Raw genomic sequence first — 21597 nt, forward strand, 5'->3', positions numbered from 1 at the left:
CAAACAATGACCAGTTTTGTCTGATTGCCCGTAACACTAAAATGCTTTGTGTTGTGCTGTGGTCATTTAGAAGAAAGCAGTTCATCCACTTAAATCATTGATTATGATACACGTGTTGATCTTTAAAGCGTTTTAATTCATTTATTTGGATGTAATCCATGCATCCGATTTTAATATTATTGAATCTAATCCTAATTTTTCGCAGTTTGGGAATCTAATCTTGTTTTCTTCTAGAAATTTAGCCCAGTAGAAGTTGTCATTGACTCTTCTAAATGGAATGGAATTTATGTTGCCTATTGTAATGGTATGTGGTCTAGGCGTACTAAAGAGATTTACACTAATGTACTTTATTCTACAAACCAACCCATTCAATATTGTTTTGGTTGAATAGATTGCAAACAGGACATACAAACACAGATTATTTCAGATCTTGGTTGATTGTCCTGACTGGGTGTGTTATGCTTAATTAATGTGTACATACTATGGAGCACAACATCATGTTTTGCCTTGAATAATTCGGAAATTCAGCTTTGACTCCATCATACAATTCGTATGTAAACGAGACTTGTCCGTAAGTTTGTTTGACGATAATTCTATGCACCTGAGTATCCGAGGGATTACAGGAGATGACGTAGAGTCGCGTGATTGGTTAGTATTCAGAATTCCAGATATAAAGACATCGATATTACTTCACCAAAAAGGCCATGCACAAATAATTTAGAAATGCAGGGGGCGAAGAACCAATGTTGGGATACACGAGGTATTCGTGTAGTGGAAGCATCAGCGAAACTAAACGTGCAGGTTATATTTGTTTTAATTACCAATTCCAATTCCCCTTGGTAGCCTCAGAGCTATATGGCCTTTTAGGTTGTATGTTTCGAAGAAAAAGGTGACAAGTAATAAAGTTAGCATCAGATTTGTTTAACTAGGTCCAAACGATTGCGAAGAGAATGAAATCTCACACAAATTAAATGATAATGTAGATGTAAGTATGCAGATTGCATAACATAAATAATTCGAAGTCAGCAAATGACCAATAATATGAAAATTAAGTAGAAGCTCTTGTGAGAATGGAATCTCTGAAATTAGTATTAACAGTCACGTGCTTTTTATTTATATAATATTTGTTGAAAAATCATTCTTCGTGCCACTCTTCAGTTTGTAAAATAGTTTTAAGAGGCAATTTTAAGGCAGAAACAGCATAGCAAGATGCATGCGTGGTTCCTACATTGTATTAAAGAACATCATAGCAAGATGCATGCGTGGTACTATATTGTATTAAAGAACAGCATAGCAAGATGCATGCGTCGTTCCTATATTGTATTAAAGAACAGCATAGCAAGATGCATGCGTGGTCCCTATATTGTATTAAAGAACAGCATAGCAAGATGCATGCGTGGTACTATATTGTATTAAAGAACAGCATAGCAAGATGCATGCGTGGTACTATATTGTATTAAAGAACAGCATAGCAAGATGCATGCGTGGTACTATATTGTATTAAAGAACAGCATAGCAAGATGCATGCGTGGTACTATAATGTATTAAAGAACAGCATAGCAAGATGCATGCGTGGTACTATATTGTATTAAAGAACAGCATAGCAAGATGCATGCGTGGTTCCTATATTGTATTAAAGAACAGCATAGCAAGATGCATGCGTGGTTCCTATATTGTATTAAAGAACAGCATAGCAAGATGCATGCGTGGTTCCTATATTGTATTAAAGAACAGCATATCAAGATGCAGGCGTGGTTCCTATATTGTATTAAAGAACAGCATAGCAAGATGCATGCGTGGTCCCTATATTGTATTAAAGAACAGCATAGCAAGATGCATGCGTGGTACTATATTGTATTAAAGAACAGCATAGCAAGATGCATGCGTGGTCCCTATATTGTATTAAAGAACAGCATAGCAAGATGCATGCGTGGTACTATATTGTATTAAAGAACAGCATAGCAAGATGCATGCGTGGTACTATATTGTATTAAAGAACAGCATAGCAAGATGCATGCGTGGTACTATATTGTATTAAAGAACAGCATAGCAAGATGCATGCGTGGTACTATAATGTATTAAAGAACAGCATAGCAAGATGCATGCGTGGTACTATATTGTATTAAAGAACAGCATAGCAAGATGCATGCATGGTTCCTATATTGTATTAAAGAACAGCATAGCAAGATGCATGCGTGGTCCCTATATTGTATTAAAGAACAGCATAGCAAGATGCATGCGTGGTTCCTATATTGTATTAAAGAACAGCATAGCAAGATGCATGCGTGGTTCCTATATTGTATTAAAGAACAGCATAGCAAGATGCATGCGTGGTTCCTATATTGTATTAAAGAACAGCATAGCAAGATGCATGCGTGGTTCCTATAATGTATTAAAGAACAGCATAGCAAGATGCATGCGTGGTACTATATTGTATTAAAGAACAGCATAGCAAGATGCATGCGTGGTACTATATTGTATTAAAGAACAGCATAGCAAGATGCATGCGTGGTCCCTATATTGTATTAAAGAACAGCATAGCAAGATGCATGCGTGGTTCCTATATTGTATTAAAGAACAGCATAGCAAGATGCATGCGTGGTACTATATTGTATTAAAGAACAGCATAGCAAAATTTAGACCTTGCACAGTGTGGAAAAAACAACAGCTTAGCAAAAGTTTGACCTCGTACTATATGGACTACAACAACAGTATAGCAAAATTCGGCCTAATGTATGGAGAAAAACAAAATTTATACCTGGTACAATATGGAGAAAAACAACAAAATTTATACCTGGTACAATATGTAGAAAAACGGTAGTAAAACAAGATTAAGACTTGGTAATATTTAGAGGTTAAGTTGGCACCAAAGCAAGATGGCCGAAGTTGTAATATGTGTTGCAAAACTACATCAAGCAGTATCATGACCTGGTACTATGTGGAGGCAAGTGGCAACGGAGCAAGATGCATGTCTGGTACTGTGTGGAGACAAGTGGCAACAGAGCACGATGCAGGTCTGGTACTTTATGGCGGCAAGTGGCAACATAGCAAGATGCAGGCCTGATACTATGTGGAGGCAAGTGGCAACAGAGCAAGATGCAGGCCTGGTAATTTGTGGAGACAAACAAAAAAATATAAACTCCTTCTTCCTGCCTTGCTGATTTTATCCACCTTTCCATAGTGCTGTCACGCGCTTGTGATGTGCGTAAATACTAATGAAATGTTAGGTTTTATTCGATGAATTTCACTCGTTCACACCTTTTGTTACAGAAGGATATCCATTTGTTATAGACAAGTACAATATTTTCTTTACCTAGGGTCCCTCGGATACAGGTATTATATTAGTTGCATCTATTAGAATGCTTTTAAAGATGCGGCATTTCCGCACACAGGTAAAGCATCCATACTAACTTTAATGGGTGTTCCTTGGCTGGATCCTTCGGTATATGTAAGACTTTGTTGACATGTGGAAAAACATAAGACTGATTGTTTACAAGACGTAATCGGAAACTAAGGTTGATGTAGCCAAAGCGGAGAAAACGGAATGGTTATGGTGTGATCATCTCCTAACTTCTGTAGAACTCTCCCCGAGGTACAACAAAGGGGAAAAGATAACTGCAGTTAAATATGTCCGTGACATCGAGAGGTCGGGAACTAAATGAGCGTTTCAGTCTGGATGAAACATATTGACGACTTAATCTTGAAGGTAGAAAACCAGTTTCAACAAAACCCATTAATTTGACAGTTCCCAGAAAAATATACTTATGCAGCATTCATATAATATCACTATTCACGTTGCGCGTTATAGTGTGCCAGCCTCAATGTTAAACTTGCCAGTTAATGCAACACAAAGGGCAGCGTTCTTATGTGCACACGACATATAAATATCACGTGTGAGATCACTGGATAGTATTTTTCTTTCTACCCATTTGACAAGTATATCTCAGCCACTATCTTGGGGAAGGGGTATATTTAAACATGAGTATTAGATCTTTGAGTACAAAAGGAATTTTGAAATAGAAAAGCAGCTTTAAGTTCAGGGCAGTTAATGTGATGTCAGTGTCCTCCTGCTGTTGTATTTTCTGTCTCATTATAACATCCAGCCGCTGAGGGACCTATTACTGTCAAGTACAAATTGTGTTTCTCCACATGTTACAAATGAAAAGCAGCTTCAAAGTTCTGAGACCACCTCTTTAAGAGACCTTTACTTTCTTCAGACAAGAAACCAATTGATGAAAAAATCTGCAATGCTGATATCTGAAATCATAATATACTTTTCTAAAAGCTTTATAACAAAAGATCATAAAGCATTCTTGGTTCACTGGCAACTCCCAAACGGTTTGTGCCAGTTTACAAATAGTCACGGTATTTGCATGTGACGTTTTATGGCCAGGATTAGCAATGTTATTGGCTTTCGACAGAACAGTTACAGGATAAAGGAAGCACAACAAACAGTATGCACTGCGTTGGTACAAATTTAGACTTCTTTGGGTGGATCAGAGGTATAATTCATCAAGCAAAGTCACAGTGTCATTAACATTTTGTTCACAGGTCATATTAACCTGAGTACAGTCATCGATATGATTCTGCTTTGCCAATATATCCTTTTCTTTTTTATTCCCCTGATGATAAATCGTCGAAATTAGATTATCATTAATTCATGGCACCCCACTGAGACTGTGGCGATATTGACAAATTAAAACTTTTCGAAAATTAACCGGACTGTAACCCAGGCTAATACCACGTGTCATTAAAAAAAAAACTAACCGTCATCTATGTAAGACATATTACTGTGTCCTAATTTCCGAAGGGACGAAAAAACTGGCTTGAATAGTTTTGTAAATATCCTTGGAGCGGATGCAAGACCATTTTGAAGTCAAGTTAACTGATACCGTTTGCCATGCCAGAATAAACCTCATATGATTTATGTGTTGTAGGCAGACTTTGACAGAAAAACATGTATCCTTTATAGGTACAGACGCAAACCAGCCATTCTTCTTCATTAAGCTAGTAGCTGGTTTTAAAGACTCGGTTATAAAGTGAAAGTATTCAACATTATCACTGACATTTTTGAGGAAATTGGTCTGCAAGTTTACTTTCTTTTAGGACGATTGCAAATTGTAAAACAAAATACGTTACCCTGTCCGCAATCTCTGTTTTCTGGAAATGTTTATCAGTTTCCTAATTCATAAGGGGGAGTGGGGGCATGATAGTTATAATTTATTTCCTGGGATTTCACATCCTTTTACAATACTGAGTATTGTCCTGTCAGAAGTAATATTTTTCCAATTTAAAAACAAAAACCCAACAGAAACATCACTCCCATGTAGGTGGGCATTGCTAACTGAATTACTCGTAAAAATATTGCAAGTACTTACATACTCCGCAGATACTATTGCTGCGTCTCGTAACTGGCTCACCTTGTTATGTCGCCAATTTTACAGGTCGACGAAAAAAATAAAAATGTTTGCTATCTGATGATGATTATGCAATCTTAGAATGGTGCAGTAAGTGGTTTTGTGGGAAGTGCAACCAGAAGACTATGCGATACGATAGCCAACACTTTGGACCTGGTTGATACCTTTAATTTGTTTGCCACGCAACAAATAGAAACTTTGTCCGAGTACTGCATAGTCGCCTGAATTGAGTATTCAACTCAGATCAAACAAAGATACGGCGTCTGTGAGACAAATCATTCTGACCTGTAGAAAGCAGACGAAATGCATCCGCATTCCATTCCACGCATTTGTCATGAGTCTTTTCATCAGCGGGTCCTGTCAACAAAGAGTTCATTTTAGTGGCAACCGATACCATCACATGATTCTGAAACATTTTAATTTTGTTAAATTGCACAATGGATACGGGATTAAGAATGTTTCAGTATATTTTTATGCGTTTCACTGCAACCAGTACATTTTTATTTAGATGTAAACTCATTGGCTCCTCTATGTGTGTTTTTTTGCGAAATGATTGAAGTGTGCTTCATATATTTTGCGATCGTATCCATGTACACTATTTTTACGGAAAACTTAATGATTATCTCCGTTTAAAAAGTCGGACATCAACATGTTTATACACGTTGGTTGTTTTGTTGGGGTTTTTTTGGGGGGGGATAATAGGGAGTTAATAAATTACTTACTAATATCTGCTTCCCAGTATATTGTGCATGTAAAGTCGCAAAAAGAACTCCCTGTATTTTTTCTCGATATAAGCTGATTACTATGATATTTAAAAAGAAACACAAAAACAATATTGATAAAGCCATACACGCCGAGTAAAGCAGAAAAGAAGTGGTGTACTCTTTGAGTGTCCTAGTCAACTACACATTGATATAAATGATGTTCATCCCTCTTTTTTTTAATCATTCCACATTGTAAATCTCTCTCTCTCTCTCTCTCTCTCTTAAAAACATGCCAGACGCTATCCTGTAATTTACATTAGCTTTTGTAATTATCTTCTTCAAAGAGAGATTCTGTTATATGTGTTTTTGTCCTCACTGGAAATAAAAAAATCGTCGTGAAATTTCATGTCTGTAACCTTTTTATATTTTTGGGCACAACCATACTGATTCAGCTATTAGTTCTATGTTACTTGCTAGACCTGTTCTTTGACTTTATTTTAATTGACCCATGATTGAATGCCATTATTAAGCGTGTCAGCAAACGTGTCCGAAATTGGAGAGTCAGCTTTGACGTCTGCGTCAAAGAAAGCCACCAAATCGGCAAGAACATATGGCTTACTTGAAGTGTCTATATTTGATAAAGCTCATGCCCACATCCACGCACAACAGCGGCGGTGGCATTTGTATTTTTTTCTTCAATTTTCAACAGATGCTGCTAACTTGCGCATAATCTCTGCCTGCTGCATAAACGTATGATATTGATGCAGCTGTTGTTGGAAATCGTCATTAAACTGCACCTTACCTGTAGAATCGGCACTTGTGGAGAGTAAATCACCGCAGTTGCCACGCTGTTGTTGAAATCGCTGGGGCTGCCACGCTGCTGTTGAAGTGTCTTTGTAAACCACTCGAGCCGTAGATGCTATGCTATTGACGTCATATGAGCTAGCCGAAGACATTGGCGGTCCGGTAGTGATCACATGTTCAGGGATATCTCTGTCGCATGTTACAATGAATTTGTTTCATTCAACACATATTTGGGCCTTGCAATTTTTTTTCCTCTCAGGAATGGTTAAGGTGTCATTAGAGATATGTTAAGGGTATGTCGGTGCCCCTTGAGGAGACGGCACTGCGCCACAGTTGGCCTTTGTAAAACGTCACCCAGAAGCGAATGTCAAAAGAGAATCGCAAGTTAACGTGCATGACGTCAAATCATCCAACTATCAAATTAGCACCAAAAGTATTAGAAAAGCATGTGTGTAATAAAAGTAGTAATTCTGAAAGAAATCATGAGTAAATCGAAAACATCCGACGACAAAATCCAACGAGAGCTCAGGAGTCATCAAAACTTGACTTGGATTCGCGTACTGATCAATCGAGTGACCTACGTCATTTCTCCTGTAACCCATAGTGTATTCAGGGCAATGTTATCGCTATCACAAGATAAATTAATCAATCTCGGAACAGTTTGAATCTATTGTTTTTATCGTCTGTTTCTCTTTATTCAAGCATAACATACAAAATGAGAAAATCAAATTTGTTATTCTTAAGTCTTCCTTACCTAGTCAGTTATCTGCAAGAGTGAACGATGCCTTTTCGCTTTGACGTCCTCGAATTGTATTTCGTCACCATTAAAAACGAAAAGATAATTACGACCACTAGCGTAAGATAAGGCGGCGCTCAACCATCATATTTTCTGTTTGATTCCGGAGTTGTCGTAAAAGGGCAGTCAAGCGCATTTGTAGTAATAATTTGTTTCATTGTTGTTTCCTAAAAGAACAATAATTGTCTGGTTCCAACAGCAGTTTTTAAGTTTTACATTGTTATGTACTTTTTTTTTCTTCCTTCCCTCTTTCACCTGCTTCCTTGTTTGCTTGCTTATTGACTTTCTTTGGTTTTCTGAAGTAAATATACCTGAAAAAAAGCTCATGGTCAGTATTTGTATTGGAAGACATGGCATGGAGATCTTAAGAATTTTGAGTTTTAGGAAGAAAAACAACTCAGTAATGAATCACCTTCTTAGTGATTGGTAATTCACAAAGTCACAAGCTCAGCATGAAATCCAGAATAGTGGGATACAAGCATTGACTCGGCTGGAGCTTCGCTGTTGTTCAAAGTATGAATACATGAGATGAGATCAGTTTTAAAAAATCAAAGTTTTATCTCTACTTCTGCTTTCCTTTTTATTGAAATCCGCGCTACAGTCAACAAAATTTGGCTAAATGTAGATCGGCCACTCGTAATGTATCAGCGGACTGGCACAGAAATGGAACATACTTAAGAAATTTGACATAAATAAATGGTCATGTCTCTCTTTTTTTAAAAAGTACATCTTTGTATAATCAGAATTTTTATCATTTTATTCAGTTTATTAGTGTACACAGAAATTATGTTACATCAGCTCCTTCTTGTACTCTTCTGTCGCCAGATTCGGGGGAGTGTCTACAACCCGGGGTGGCAGTACGACGCCAACGCCCTTGAGTTTGCCCATCAGCGGGGTCTTAGCAACCAAAAGAAGCAGAGAACGTCCTTTGGAACCTACAAGGTGAGTAACTAGTACATCTATAGGCAAAATTATAAATGCTCTATAAGCCATTTCAGATCCAGAAGTTAATATTTGCTCTTCTAAAATGTTTCATTACTCTAGTCTGTTGCAAGAGGACTTTGTAGTATTCGATAGACTGCAACGATACGCCTTCATCCGTATCGCGACATTTCATGTTGTTTCGTGATAATAATGCGATATTTTGAAACAGTTATATAAGATGATAACAGTAGGACACATTATTGTAATAGCATCTGCTTTAATAAACAAAAATTACTGGAAAAGTATCTACACGTTTCTTTGAGAAATGCAATGAAATTTGACGACCGTAACAAGTCACTTTTAAATGTCTCAGCAGAAATGTAGGTACATGTACATTTACAATGGGTCAATTTGATCTTATTGACAAAACATGAAATCGGTTTTTCATTAGTCTTTGTAGATAGTTGCCTTGAATCTTTTATCTTGCTGAAAGCCTTTAATGATGTATTCCTGTCAAAGGAAGTGGCGTCTTTAAATTTAAATCAAAGAACTTAAGAATGTTGCCGTCAAAGAAAGTAGTGTCTTTAAAGTTTAAACAAAAAAAACTAATATCGCCTTTTTGTTTATTTGATTCGTCTTGAGGAAAAAAAAGACAACCTAAAGTTTGTTAATCAGCTGATAGAAAATAAGGTTCATAGAAACTCAGGACATATAAATTGAATTCTGTAGTTAACATTTTCTAAAACTGTCTCTTTTGCTTTCTTTTTAACACTTTTTTAAAATTTTGATATTCTGTTTCATGCTTCATAAATAAGAACAAAATATCACGATACGCTAAAATAGTATCAGGATAATATCGCGGTAAGCGTATTGCGATATATCGACATATCGGTACATCCTTAGTATATGATATCAAGACACGTTCTCTGTTTCAGAAGATAATGCTCGTAAGAATTACTTTTGAATTAGGAAGCAGTGCCTTTATCACACATATGCCATTTACAGAATACATGTGTGGGTGAGGTCAATTAACAAAATGTTACCTTTTATTCGCTTCAGGACTTCGAAGAATCTGGTATATTTGACGCCCAAACGGAGTTGGAGCGCCAACAGAAAGAGGAAGAAGATTTGCTGTATAAACACTTTTTGGAAGAGCGAGAAAAGCGAATACAGCGACTGGAGTCAGAACTGGAAACAGAAAAAGATAAATCTGTCCAGGAGCTTATTGCCGGTTTTGAACATCTTAAAAATCTGAAGGATAAAAGCTCTCTAGAGAAAGAGACTAAAAAGTTGGAAATGCTCTTCAGACGGAAGAAGGAAGAGAGGCTGAAGCGGCTTATAGAGCGGTTAACATCAGAGGAAAAGGACCGAGTTACCCAAATGATTCAGAAACACTGCCAGGAAATGCTGGATATGATTGCTGATAGAATTACAGTCAAAGAAGCTACTGTGAGTATTCGAGGTTTTCATCAACATGTTTCGAAACAACTGATTGAATACTGATTTCTATCTCTACCTTGCCAACGAGAATCTGATATGATAATATTTGGAAAGCGTATGCCTTTCTTGCGAAATCGATTGTTATAAAATAGAGATCAGTAGAGATATTTCAAAGTTACAGCACGAAATTCTAGTCTTAGTTTACAGGTTAGGCAGCACAGTGCCCAAAAGAGGCTCCAGGTGGTGAGTGCACTTTTGAGCTCGCTTGAACAGATCACTCTTACATCTGACATTGAGTCTCGGCTCAGGCTAACTTGGGTATGTGAGAAAGCTTGCCAGTAGCTTCTCGTGGATCCGTGGTTCTTTCCGGGTTTTTCTCCACCAGATATATTTGCCGCCATATATAGCATGTCTTGTGCTGAAAAATGGCGCTAAATCCACAAAACATAAGCACGCACCTTGTCTATGCAATTATAACGCCAACTTGTAGATATTTATATACAGATGTACAGTGTGGTAAATTTTTGACTCTGCCAGAGTAAGAGAAACAAGAGCAAGAATTACTCGTAGCATGTCTATCCATCTCCGTAAACAAGACGTCACTTGTGTGGTCTTGGAAGAATATGGGGTGGGAATGTCAGTATTTCCAGTTCGCAACGATGGTTCGTCATTTGCTGCAGGTAAGACTTTCATTGGATGAAATAATCGTTTCTGAGAGATCGATCTGCCTGACGTTTTCTGGTCAAGGTCACGAAATTTCACCCAGGCTAGAAATTGAATTTTCATTTGTTTTTATTTGTTTGTTTGGGTCACTATTACCAGATGTTTCTGACATTTTACGTTAATCTCCAACAGTTCACGTGCTTATTTCACTTTAGTTCGTGGCCTTGTACAACAGGAGGACGCTTGTGATATTCGTTGACTTCCAATGATATCTGATAATAATTTAAGTTCTTTCTTAAAACGAAATTTCTTTCAAACATAAAACAGATAAATATTGGCGTGTTAAGTAAAGATAAATAGAATTAGGAATATACTCCGCTGATGAAATAACTAGTGGACAGATTTTCTCCTGTACAACATTCAGACATATAGAAATCATAGAAAACATTTTATTCACACACGTATAGGATCAAGAAGGAAGTTTGCCATGGTATTATAGATGGGTGATTCAGTTTCAGACAATTTTTTCAATCGTAGCAAATAACTGTTAAAAGAAAATGCAGTTCAAAATGCAAATATTATGCAAAATTAATTTATTAAATACATTGAGAGTGCAACTCAATTTTGTCTGGACATGTGTGCAATTTTTCCGTTGCAGACTGAGTCAGACGCCTGCGACAAAGAGAATGAAACTGCAGTCTCCGCCCAGACTAAAACACCGCCGATTTCTCCCCCAGAGTTCAAACGTTGCCAGCTGTTTAAGAGCCCAGAAGTGTTTGAAAATATCGACAAACACGTCTTTGAGGTAATTTTGTATAAGTTTCATGCCTGAATAAACATCGGTAACTAATTTATTATTCTTAATTAATATAATCGTGATGTTTTCATAAAGTAGCGTGTGTGCATGCGTGTATGGGTGTTTTATGCAATATATTTACACGCATGAAACAAAAGAGATTTGTTTTTATATTCCTTTTCATTCAATGTCAAAATCGAATTTCCGATATTCTTTTACTCAGGTGGCCAAGAAGGACTACAACAAATTCACATCCCTCGTAAAGGACTTGATTGTGTACTGTGAAACCGACCTTGAGAAAGCAAGGTAAGACATGTTCGACTAATATAAACATTTAAGCCGTTTCATTTGAGTTCTGTAGTACAAATTATTAGTATAGCATTTTAGAAAATAATGATTGATAAGTGATGATGAACGATTGGAATCGTGTTTTGTGTTATGTTATCGTTTTCTTCATGGAAACATGGTAACATTTGTTTTAATATGCCACCCCTGGTACTTGCGTCATCCTCTGTAAGACGTGTGATTATATAGCAGCCTGCGTTATTACGAATAAACAGACGTATCTAAGCAAGCATGCGTGTTACCTGAAGGGATGTATCAGACTTAGATTTTGATGTATCTTTTATTTGCTTTGTTTTATTTTCGTTTTTAATTTTCTGTTTCTCTAATTCCTGTAGAAAATTAAACTTGATATTCAAAATATATGCATTGAATACAGATGATTTTTAGGTGGCCACATTGAATTTATTCAATCGTATATCATCCGAAACAAATGCAGATGAAATTAATATTTAGATTAAATATAAAATAACAGACTGATTTCCTCATATAGGGCCATATTCCGCTGGATCACAGTAAAAGACCTCAATCAACTGGAAGTGGACGAAGGTGTGAATCCAGAATCTCCACTGGGGCTCTTGAGGGGAATAAAGTGCGGAACTGAAAGCTACCACGACCTATTTAAAAGGCTTTGCAGGTAATCAAGTTTGCCACTCTTACGCATTACATTACATTTCACGTCTTTCTATTTCTTCATCTCTCTTGCAAGGAGGTCGGGTAGGTAGAAAAGGAAAAACGAGCCGAAAACGACAGTTGAAACAAAGCTATAAGCAAATAGAAACAGGCAGGAGAACCAACTGAGATAGATAGGAAAGTTTTCGAAATACCGTTCTATATTTGGACTTTTATAACAAATAGCTGAGGAACTTATTTTGAAATATTTTAATTTTCATACCTAATTTAGATACAGTCCTCATATCAGTAATATTAATCTTCGGTAAAATGTTTCTGAAAAGCTATGACAAAATTATTGACGCTTTCTCATGATAGGTAAAAACTCCGACAAGAGGTATTAACGTTTCCCGCTGATACTTAAAGCTACAACAAGATGTTTATTGACGTTTTCTCGAGATACGTAAGGATAAATGCTATAAGTTCCATAAAACTGAGAAGTTTAGTTTAAAGATGGTGATACTCGCATTCATGGTATGTTTAATGTAAGTACTTTGAACCCAAAATGTGTTATAGTAGACCGTAATCAGATCATAGCATCGTACCACAAAAATCGCAACATATGATGTATGTTGCCTCAAATTATTAAAAAAATTGTTTGTTTACTATGCTCAACTTTGTTGAAAAAATCTCAGCAACCCAGTTTTTACTTCCGAAAGACAAATTAAGTGATCGTCACAGTCATAATACTTCTTGCGTGCTCCGTACAATTTTTGAGTTGTCATTGTCTACCAAACACAAAGAAAAACACAGTCGTGAATAATGAAACAACTGACGTACATTCTAACTAATGTACATGCAGCTCACGATTATGACTTGTGAGGACAAGTTCGAGACGGATATACCTGGCCCAAGTTTCATTAAAGATCTCAAACTTTCTTCCTTAATCGCGATTTCTGAATAGTTGTCTTTTTTGTTGCCTTTTCACAATGAGGTTACCTCATCTGACCATAAGTCAAAACGAGTCTAGTCTTGTATCCTCTGCACAAAAAAATAGATCTGCGGTAGCTACTTTGGTGTAGTTTTAGGCATGTAATACAAGGGTCTCTAGTTCAATACCCGCCTAGACCAGTCCTGGTTATATGCCACTGCGTGTCTTATGGAAAGCCTCTTGGCTTCTGTTTCCTCATCATGATGTAGCCATAACTGTGTTAAGGTGCCGTTAAAATACAGTCAACAATCTGTACAACCAAGCTATAAATTTGTTCTTTATGTCGTAGACTTGTGGGGATAAAACTATTACGTCTTATGAATGCCTTCTGGAAGAAGACAATCCTTTTAGGGCGTGTAGACTCGGAAACATCTTTAATTTTATTCAGTCCATTTAACTCTCCAATTTGACAAACAGATTTAAATGAAAAGAAGAATCCGGACGTAATTATAGAAACAAAGGGAAAAAATAATAAAATGCTACCACCGATCAGACTGATGCTATACAATATTATAGTAGAATGGTTTCTTTTCCTCCAATTTAAGAATGTTGCTTCTTAAACGAACGCATTTGAGAGATAATTATAGCACGGAACCAAGTCTAGACGCTACCGAGAATGACTAATTCCATTTTACCCGCCTAATCAGGGAACACAGATATCATAATTACGTCAGTCTTGGTCGATAATTACACCCGTATTTTGCGTGCCACCTGTCATTACTACCGTACTAACTTTATAATGGAACTAATCCGTCTATCTTGTATGTTGCTAGACGATGTAGTGAATTTTAAAGGAGTACTACGGCATTTATTTTCCAAATTTCGACTTTAAAGTACACCTTCTATGAAACAGCTCTTCATGACATGAGAAACACGAAACAGATTTTCATATATCTGAACTTATTGATACAACTAATAACTACACACATTAACTATAATGACAATACTTTTATTTTAAATTTTAATACTAGCCGTACTTTTTCATTACAGCCATATAATGTGGGTATGTGAGAAAGCTTGCCAGTAGCTTCTCGTGGGTCGGTGGTTCTTTCCGGGGTTTTCCCGGGTTCTTCCTCCACCATTAATACTGGCCGCCATGTATAGCCTATCGTGTGCTGAAAAATGGCGTTAAACCCTACAACAACAACATCATTACAGCCATAAACAGAAACACCAGCTGAAACATTATTTTCCATCTGCACTGTTATAATGATATTCCATTTTTTCCTACATTATCAATTTTCCATTCAGTTGTTTATGACTGTAGAAGGAATGGTTGTGAGATACATACAAATAGTGAACTGGGGAAAGAAAAACTGAAAATAACATCCTATGCACATTGCAGTCGATTATTATTATTATTATTATTAGTATAACCTCAACTTTTATAATTAGAAAAATAAAGCTTTTACAGTTTGTTGTTTTTCTGTGAAGCTGTCAGTAGATGATAGTATGTTAATTACGATAGCCGACCTTAGTTACTAGGAATTATAAGTCGACTAAATTTGGCAAAAATATTTTTGATTTCTTCCTTTCAGATGATAATTTGAAAGATACTGAAATTATTATCATTATATTATGATTCTGGATATCAACACCATTTTACCTTCATACAACCCATCATTTTTCTCTTTCCAAAAATACAAATTTATATGTATTTTGTAAACAGAAACTTAACATATTCGTTGGATGCGTTGTTGGTCAAGTACAGATCTAATCAAGGTATAAAAAAAAACATATGCACAGATTGTCATCATAACAGTTGTATTTTCCTGTAAGCTATGTTCACAGCTGGTCTAAAGGGACAAAAAGGTTTTGGATTCTAATACAGGAGAGTCACTGCCTGGTCACTGTCTTGGTTTGAATAGTTCTGTTAAACAGTGCTTTTAAATGTCGTTTATATGATGTGATACCTGAAAAAATAAATAACGAATGTAAACTAAAATAGATTCATGATTATGATGCCCAGCTGAATGCATCTGCAGTACATGCGATGCACAACGAAGAAATGTTGAATAAAGCATCTGAATTGGAGTATAATAGCAAGTGTTCTGAATTAAGCAATATAACGCCATTAGAAATACTTTCTTAGTATGTAGATAGCATATACTGCAGTTATGTGCTCAATTAAAGGTCAAAAAGGATGAACATATGTGTACGCTTCCACTCTCCACGGTAATTTCTAGTAATGATAGCTTTAACCATGATATTAAAGATACATCATATCCTCCATCGCTAATTTATGTAAAACTATCATTGTGACTCAGATTTGCAATGTATCGATTGGAAATCATGCTATCAAATAGATCATTAATAATCGAGCTTTTTTAGTTATATGACTGTTTTTGAGACGCAATTCTTTCTTTCCTACGAACGTAAACTCGACTAATTTTCCATTGGTTGGAAGCGTCTAGCTCGTTGTACTGTTTTGTCTTTCTCCGTCTCCTTGATGAGACTAGTCCAGCGTGTACATGCGTTTGTTTGGGGTTTCTTTTTCCACAAGAAATGTTTCTTCTAGGATGTGAGTCTTCACTATTATTTACACATCCATAAACTTTGCGGTTATGCGCTATTTATTGAACAAAAAAACGCCGCCGGTGCTTCTGAAATCTGAAATTTCGACTACGATTATCTTTGTAAGCCAAAATGTTTGGCAGTATATTTTGGGTCAGAAAATTATGTATTTACAACGGCTATAATCCCCTATAGTTTTCTGGACTTTTTAATTTTTATTTTCATATTATGCAGTAGTACTCCTTTAGGGGCCTCGAGTGGCCGAGTGGTCTAAGGCACTATCCGTTACGGGTCACTGCCATCTCATGTCTGTCTGCGTGGGTTCGAGTCTCGGATTCAGCCAATGTAGGTATGTGAGAAAGCTTGCCAGTAGCTTATTGGGGGTCGGTGGTTCTTTCCGGGGTTTTCCTGGGTTCTTCCTCCACCATTAATACTGGCCGCCATGTACAGCCTATCTTGTGCTGAAAAATGGCGTTAAACCCTACAACAACAACAACAACAAGTACTCCTTTAAATTTCCTGACATATCTCAGTGTATGAAGATTTTGCGCATGAGCAAAAGTTCTGAACATGGAACTAAACACTAGACGATCCAATTTACACACACGTGCCATGTTCAGGATTCATGCTTGGGTAAGTTACATCAACTCCTGACTCATTACGCATGAAGCACGCATAAGTTGATTGACTCATTCATTCTTAGCATACTTCTAAATATTGAAATGAACCTTAAATCTGAGATGTAATTATGAAATTAGTGCACACGAATTATGGCAGTAATCATGATTTTGTATTAGCTTGATGGATTACAGCAGCAAATATGCGAAAAGTGGATAAAAGTAATAACGTGCCTTTGGCAGGGTTACCAAAATTCTATATACGACATTTTTTTCAACTAATTTATGCCCATTTATACGTGCGCCGTAAGGCTGAACATGTTATGCTATTATGTCAATCTGTCCACATGTTTTAAATTTCGTTTCCGCAAAATAAGTAGAGACGTTCGCAATCTACAGGTTTACAAAAATTTGTAAACGGCATGAAATTGAGGTTAGAAATTAAAAAATTAATTTTGGGGTCCTAAATACAAAGGTCAAGGTCACTGTGACTGAAATAAGAAAAATTATTTGGGGCCGTCCATTTAGTACGTACGCATAAAGGGGATAGGGAGGGTTAATCCAAATGCATTCGCTTGCGTATGGGGGTCTACTAATAATGTACGTACGCATAAGAAACGGAGGAGGGGTGAAACCTCGATAATAATTTGGCTAATATGTAACCTATGCGTTTGAATTTTAGCGGACACTAGACAAACTTGTTAAAGTTACGCATCTTATTTCTTGATGCAGCCAGACAGTCAGCGTCGGTGGACTATCTGTTTTATTAAACACGTTAACATTATTAATCCTTGATCGTTTTTGCGTGGATTAAATATAGGGCGTTCTATAGAGAAATGGGGGGGGGGGGTGCGTCAAGCGTACGTACGCAGGTGGGGGGGGGGGTAAAAAGTACGCATGTGTACAGGGGGACTAGGATCAGACTCTGCTAGATTTTTGCGTACGTACTAAATGGATGGCCCCTTTCTGCATGGTAACTTGATTTCTTCATGATTGTATATAATTTCCAAAACTTTGTGGATGGCTTGTACTTGCGGTGAAGAAGAACCTGATAGATTTCTGGGACAAGGTTCAAAGTCACTGTTACTGAAAGAATAACATTCGTGGTGCATGACATATTTGGACCAGACTTTATGGATGGTTTGAAGTTGCACTTGGATTAAAGAAGAAAGCTATTGAATTTTGGATGAAAAGGTCAACGGCCAAGACCACTGTGACTAAAATGCAGACAAAACCATTAGTTCCTCATCGCAGACCTGGACCAAACTTTGTGAATGGCTTACACTTGGGGTGAGAAAGAAGCCTATTGATTTTGGGGTGAAAAGGTCTAATGTCTTAGTCATTTCGATTGAAAGAGGGAAAACGATGAGAAAAAGTAGCCTCATGGATCCCGCAAACTTGGGGTGGACGTATATTGTGTGGCTCACGGTGTTTTGTTTCCATATGCTCTACAAAATAGACAACACTGGCACAGATAAGAATATATAAGAGAATCCGCCCTCCCCTCCCTACACATGGCTTAATCCTGATAATCAAGCCTAATGAATTGTAACCATCATGGCTCTTAAAAAATACTATTAATTTAAACTGGATTATAACTCTCATTTGAAGTACAAAATGCTGCCTTTTTTCTAAATCTCAATGATTTTTTAAAGGAAGTTTTAAGTTTAGGGAAGCATATTGATTGTAATGTTTAGAATGGATGATTAAAATATGATATAGTAGTTATTTCGGTATATGATTATTTGTGGAAAATTCAAAATGGAATTCAGCAGTGTAGCGCAGGTTGAACTAAGTAATAATTCCCCAGAAAGAAAACTCTTGCAATCGATATGCTTTAAGAACATGGTTTTCTGATTGTTGTAAATTTGTTGATTTGTGCCTGGTGCATCTGTTTCTTCCATTACAAGAATGTGTGTCTGTTGTTTATTGTAAGTGATGAAATGGAAATTTCCTTTTGAAGCCTTACTACTTGAAGTATATATCTTTGTCACGTCAGACTGTAACAGAATAACAAGTCGTAAAACAAAGCAGAAAAAAAATCTATGTTTCATATCCATTTTGGTAAGAAATTGCTATTTGTCATGAAAGGGTTAAAAAAAAAAAAAAACACGCATATAATTGGCAATATGTAGAGACGAGGGTGGCTGTGTTTTCGTCATGCACAGTCATATCGTCTGAGAAATCAACTACTAAATAGCTACGTTTTGCTCGAGAAGGTGGCGGGATAGAATTGTGGAAGTAATATTTGCTGGTAAAATCGCTGCTTGCAAGTTGTGGACAAAGCTACAGATAGGATAATATTCCCTTTCCTTGTTATGTTCTTTGTGTATTATTGATTGCATCCTGTATACCTTTTTTTCTTCCAAAATAAAGAAGAAAAAATAAATAAAGGAAACATAAACCTAAACAACTTTCAGCGGGTGTCTGTTTACATAGAGATTAACAGTTCTCTATTCTCTCCAAAATTATTTTTATGTTTCAGTTATGCTGGTTTGTTCTGCGAAGTTATCCAAGGATATTCAAAAGGTGCGGGATATAAACCTGGCATGCGTATCGAGGGAAACAAGTTCAGGAACTCTTGGACAGCTGTATTCGTAGATGGATCTTGGTATTTCGCGAACTGTAACTGGGGAGCCAGACATGTAAAGGGGCAGACAGCAAATCGTGGACAGGACGCCAATAAGTTCTTCTACAAATGTGACGAATTCTACTTTATCACTGATCCAGAGGACCACATTTATCAACACTACCCGGATGATCCAAAATGGCAGCTTTTAGAATGTCCCATAACCCTAACAGAATTTATCACCCTTCCTGTCGTTAAATCACCATTCTTCAACTATGGCCTTCGCTTCGCAGTACATTATGACTGTATACAGTACACGCAGAACGGAGTTGTTGTGTTACAGTTGAAGATCCCAAGTCTGTTGGGCTTTGGCTACACATTCGATGCCAAAGATAAATCCCTCAGTTCATCGCGTCTCGAGGGCCGGGTCATGCTCAGGATTGTGAACCACAATGCAATATTCACTGTAGCTCCTCCAAAAGCAGGGAGATATTTTTTCTCCATTTATGCCAAAGATGATTGGGCCTCTGACTCTCTGCAGTGTGCGTGTGTTTTCAGGATTAAATGTGTCGAAAAGCGGGATGCAATCAAAAGTCCTTATCCCAAAGTACCATTCTTTGGACCAACACCCGCTATGAGTCAGTACGAAATTCTGCCGGAAACGCATATCGATCCATTGATAATGTACAGCCACGATGATGTCGTCTGCAGATTCAAACTCCAGAAAATGAATATTCACTTGTTCTACACTTTCAAATATCATGGACCTTGGGAAAATGACATATCAGATTTTCAAAGGTTTATTTTTGTAAAGACTCAGGAGAGAGACAGTATCACATATCAGATTCGATGTCCTCTACAGGGAAAGTATGTATTCTCTATTCTCGGCAGTAAAATTGACTCTGCAAATGGTAACGCTGAGGAGAACAATGGAAACCATGACTGTCTGTTCAGGTACCTTCTTGAGTGTCGTCAACCCGCCCGAGATAAACGCCCCCTCCCTAGAGCTTGTCATAGATGGCTTAACAGTACACTGTTAGAACCAACGATAGGGGATATCCCAGCAGACAAGTCTGTCACGTTCCGAGTACGGGCGCCCCAGGCTGCTGACGTGGCAATGCTGTTAGGGGACTCGTGGTTTCATTTCAAGGAGATTGCCGACAGTATATGGGAAGGGACGGTTTACACGGGAACATCAAGTGGGAAAGCCAAGTTATATGCGAAACTTGACAAGAAAAAGTCCAGGTTCTCCCCGCTTTTAGAATTTCAAATCAAATTGGGACAAGGGGAAAATTGTTCAAAATAAAGACAAAATACTCCACCTTCCAGTGTGCAAAATATCTTCATCTTGTCGGTATTACTTATTTCCGAAATATCACGAAGCAAGAATTAAAATTTTACTCCAAAAGCTGAATTTGACCCCAAAAGTCATTTTCCTTCGTGGTTTTAGTGTTGAACCATGAATTTCTATAGATTCTATATATGATTTACTGGTTGTATTTTCTTAATTTATTCCCATTCCAGTTTAGATTTATTTGAGATTTTTTTTTTCCTTTCTGCATCTATATATAAACCGAATTTGGACGGGAAAGCATGACCTGAATGCATTCGTTTTACTTTGACTTGTTGTGGTCTGCTGTCTCATGTTAATTAACTCTATCTGATCAATAAATTATTTTCTTTCTATGCTAATGTTGCTGTTGATAATTATCAGGACATCTATGGGTCCAGTTTTTTGTGTTTTTGTTTTTCGTTTTTAATTTTTTTTTACAAAATGCTATCAAACGAAAGCGAACTGGTGATAAGAAATATGTGCTGATGCCAGCTAAACATGTTGCAGACAAGTGAAAATTTGAGTAAATATATTATCTATGTAATTGGAATTATTAACTGTAATCTCAAATAATAATAAACACCATGTATTTAAGATATTTCAAGATTATAGCGATCGTACTATTTGATAATGTGGGCAAGCCCCATATGCTTCGGACGAGACCATATTGTCCAACATAAAATAATGACAAATTTATTATATACTAAAACCCATCCACCCCCACAATGAAAAGAATAATTTCAATTGCTATTTATAACTAAAGAAACGTTTTAAAAGGAATGACGTTTAAATGAAGAATATAGTTTTTTAAAATTCCAGCGTACCGCGTATGAATAAATGGAATAACATCTTTAGCTTATGCGTTGTAGGGTGAAAATGTTTGGATGAGACCTATGCGTCATAAGAGTAAGTATAGTGTAACAGTTCTTATACGAGTTTGTTTGTATTTAAATTCTTAATGTGAAAAAATATTTTAACCAATGTAATATTGATTGATGGACACTTCGTTATTCAAAAATGTAACAATAATAGTTACTAATAACCAAATAAATGAGATGTTTCCTCAGCGTATATA

General features: G+C 36.7%; 1 protein-coding gene across 2 annotated transcripts in view; it reads left to right on the forward strand.

The window, feature by feature from the left end:
* The window catches only part of LOC149776956 (hillarin-like), a 63696-nt gene extending 42821 nt beyond the window's left edge, over positions 1–20875 (forward strand). For both annotated transcript variants that reach the window (XM_089941669.1, XM_089941668.1), the window contains exons 3-8: positions 8547–8663; positions 9705–10094; positions 11407–11553; positions 11768–11850; positions 12380–12523; positions 19106–20875. In XM_089941669.1, coding sequence (XP_089797795.1) covers positions 8547–8663; positions 9705–10094; positions 11407–11553; positions 11768–11850; positions 12380–12523; positions 19106–20495 — 2271 coding nt within the window. In that variant the 3' untranslated portion in view covers positions 20496–20875. The remainder of the gene's footprint in view (positions 1–8546; positions 8664–9704; positions 10095–11406; positions 11554–11767; positions 11851–12379; positions 12524–19105) is intronic.
* The last annotated feature ends 722 nt before the right edge of the window (positions 20876–21597 follow it).

The sequence above is a fragment of the Sinohyriopsis cumingii genome, chromosome 18, assembly GCF_028554795.1.
Source record: "Sinohyriopsis cumingii isolate HCF-2022 chromosome 18, ASM2855479v2, whole genome shotgun sequence".
NCBI classification, from domain to species: Eukaryota; Metazoa; Mollusca; class Bivalvia; order Unionida; family Unionidae; genus Sinohyriopsis; species Sinohyriopsis cumingii.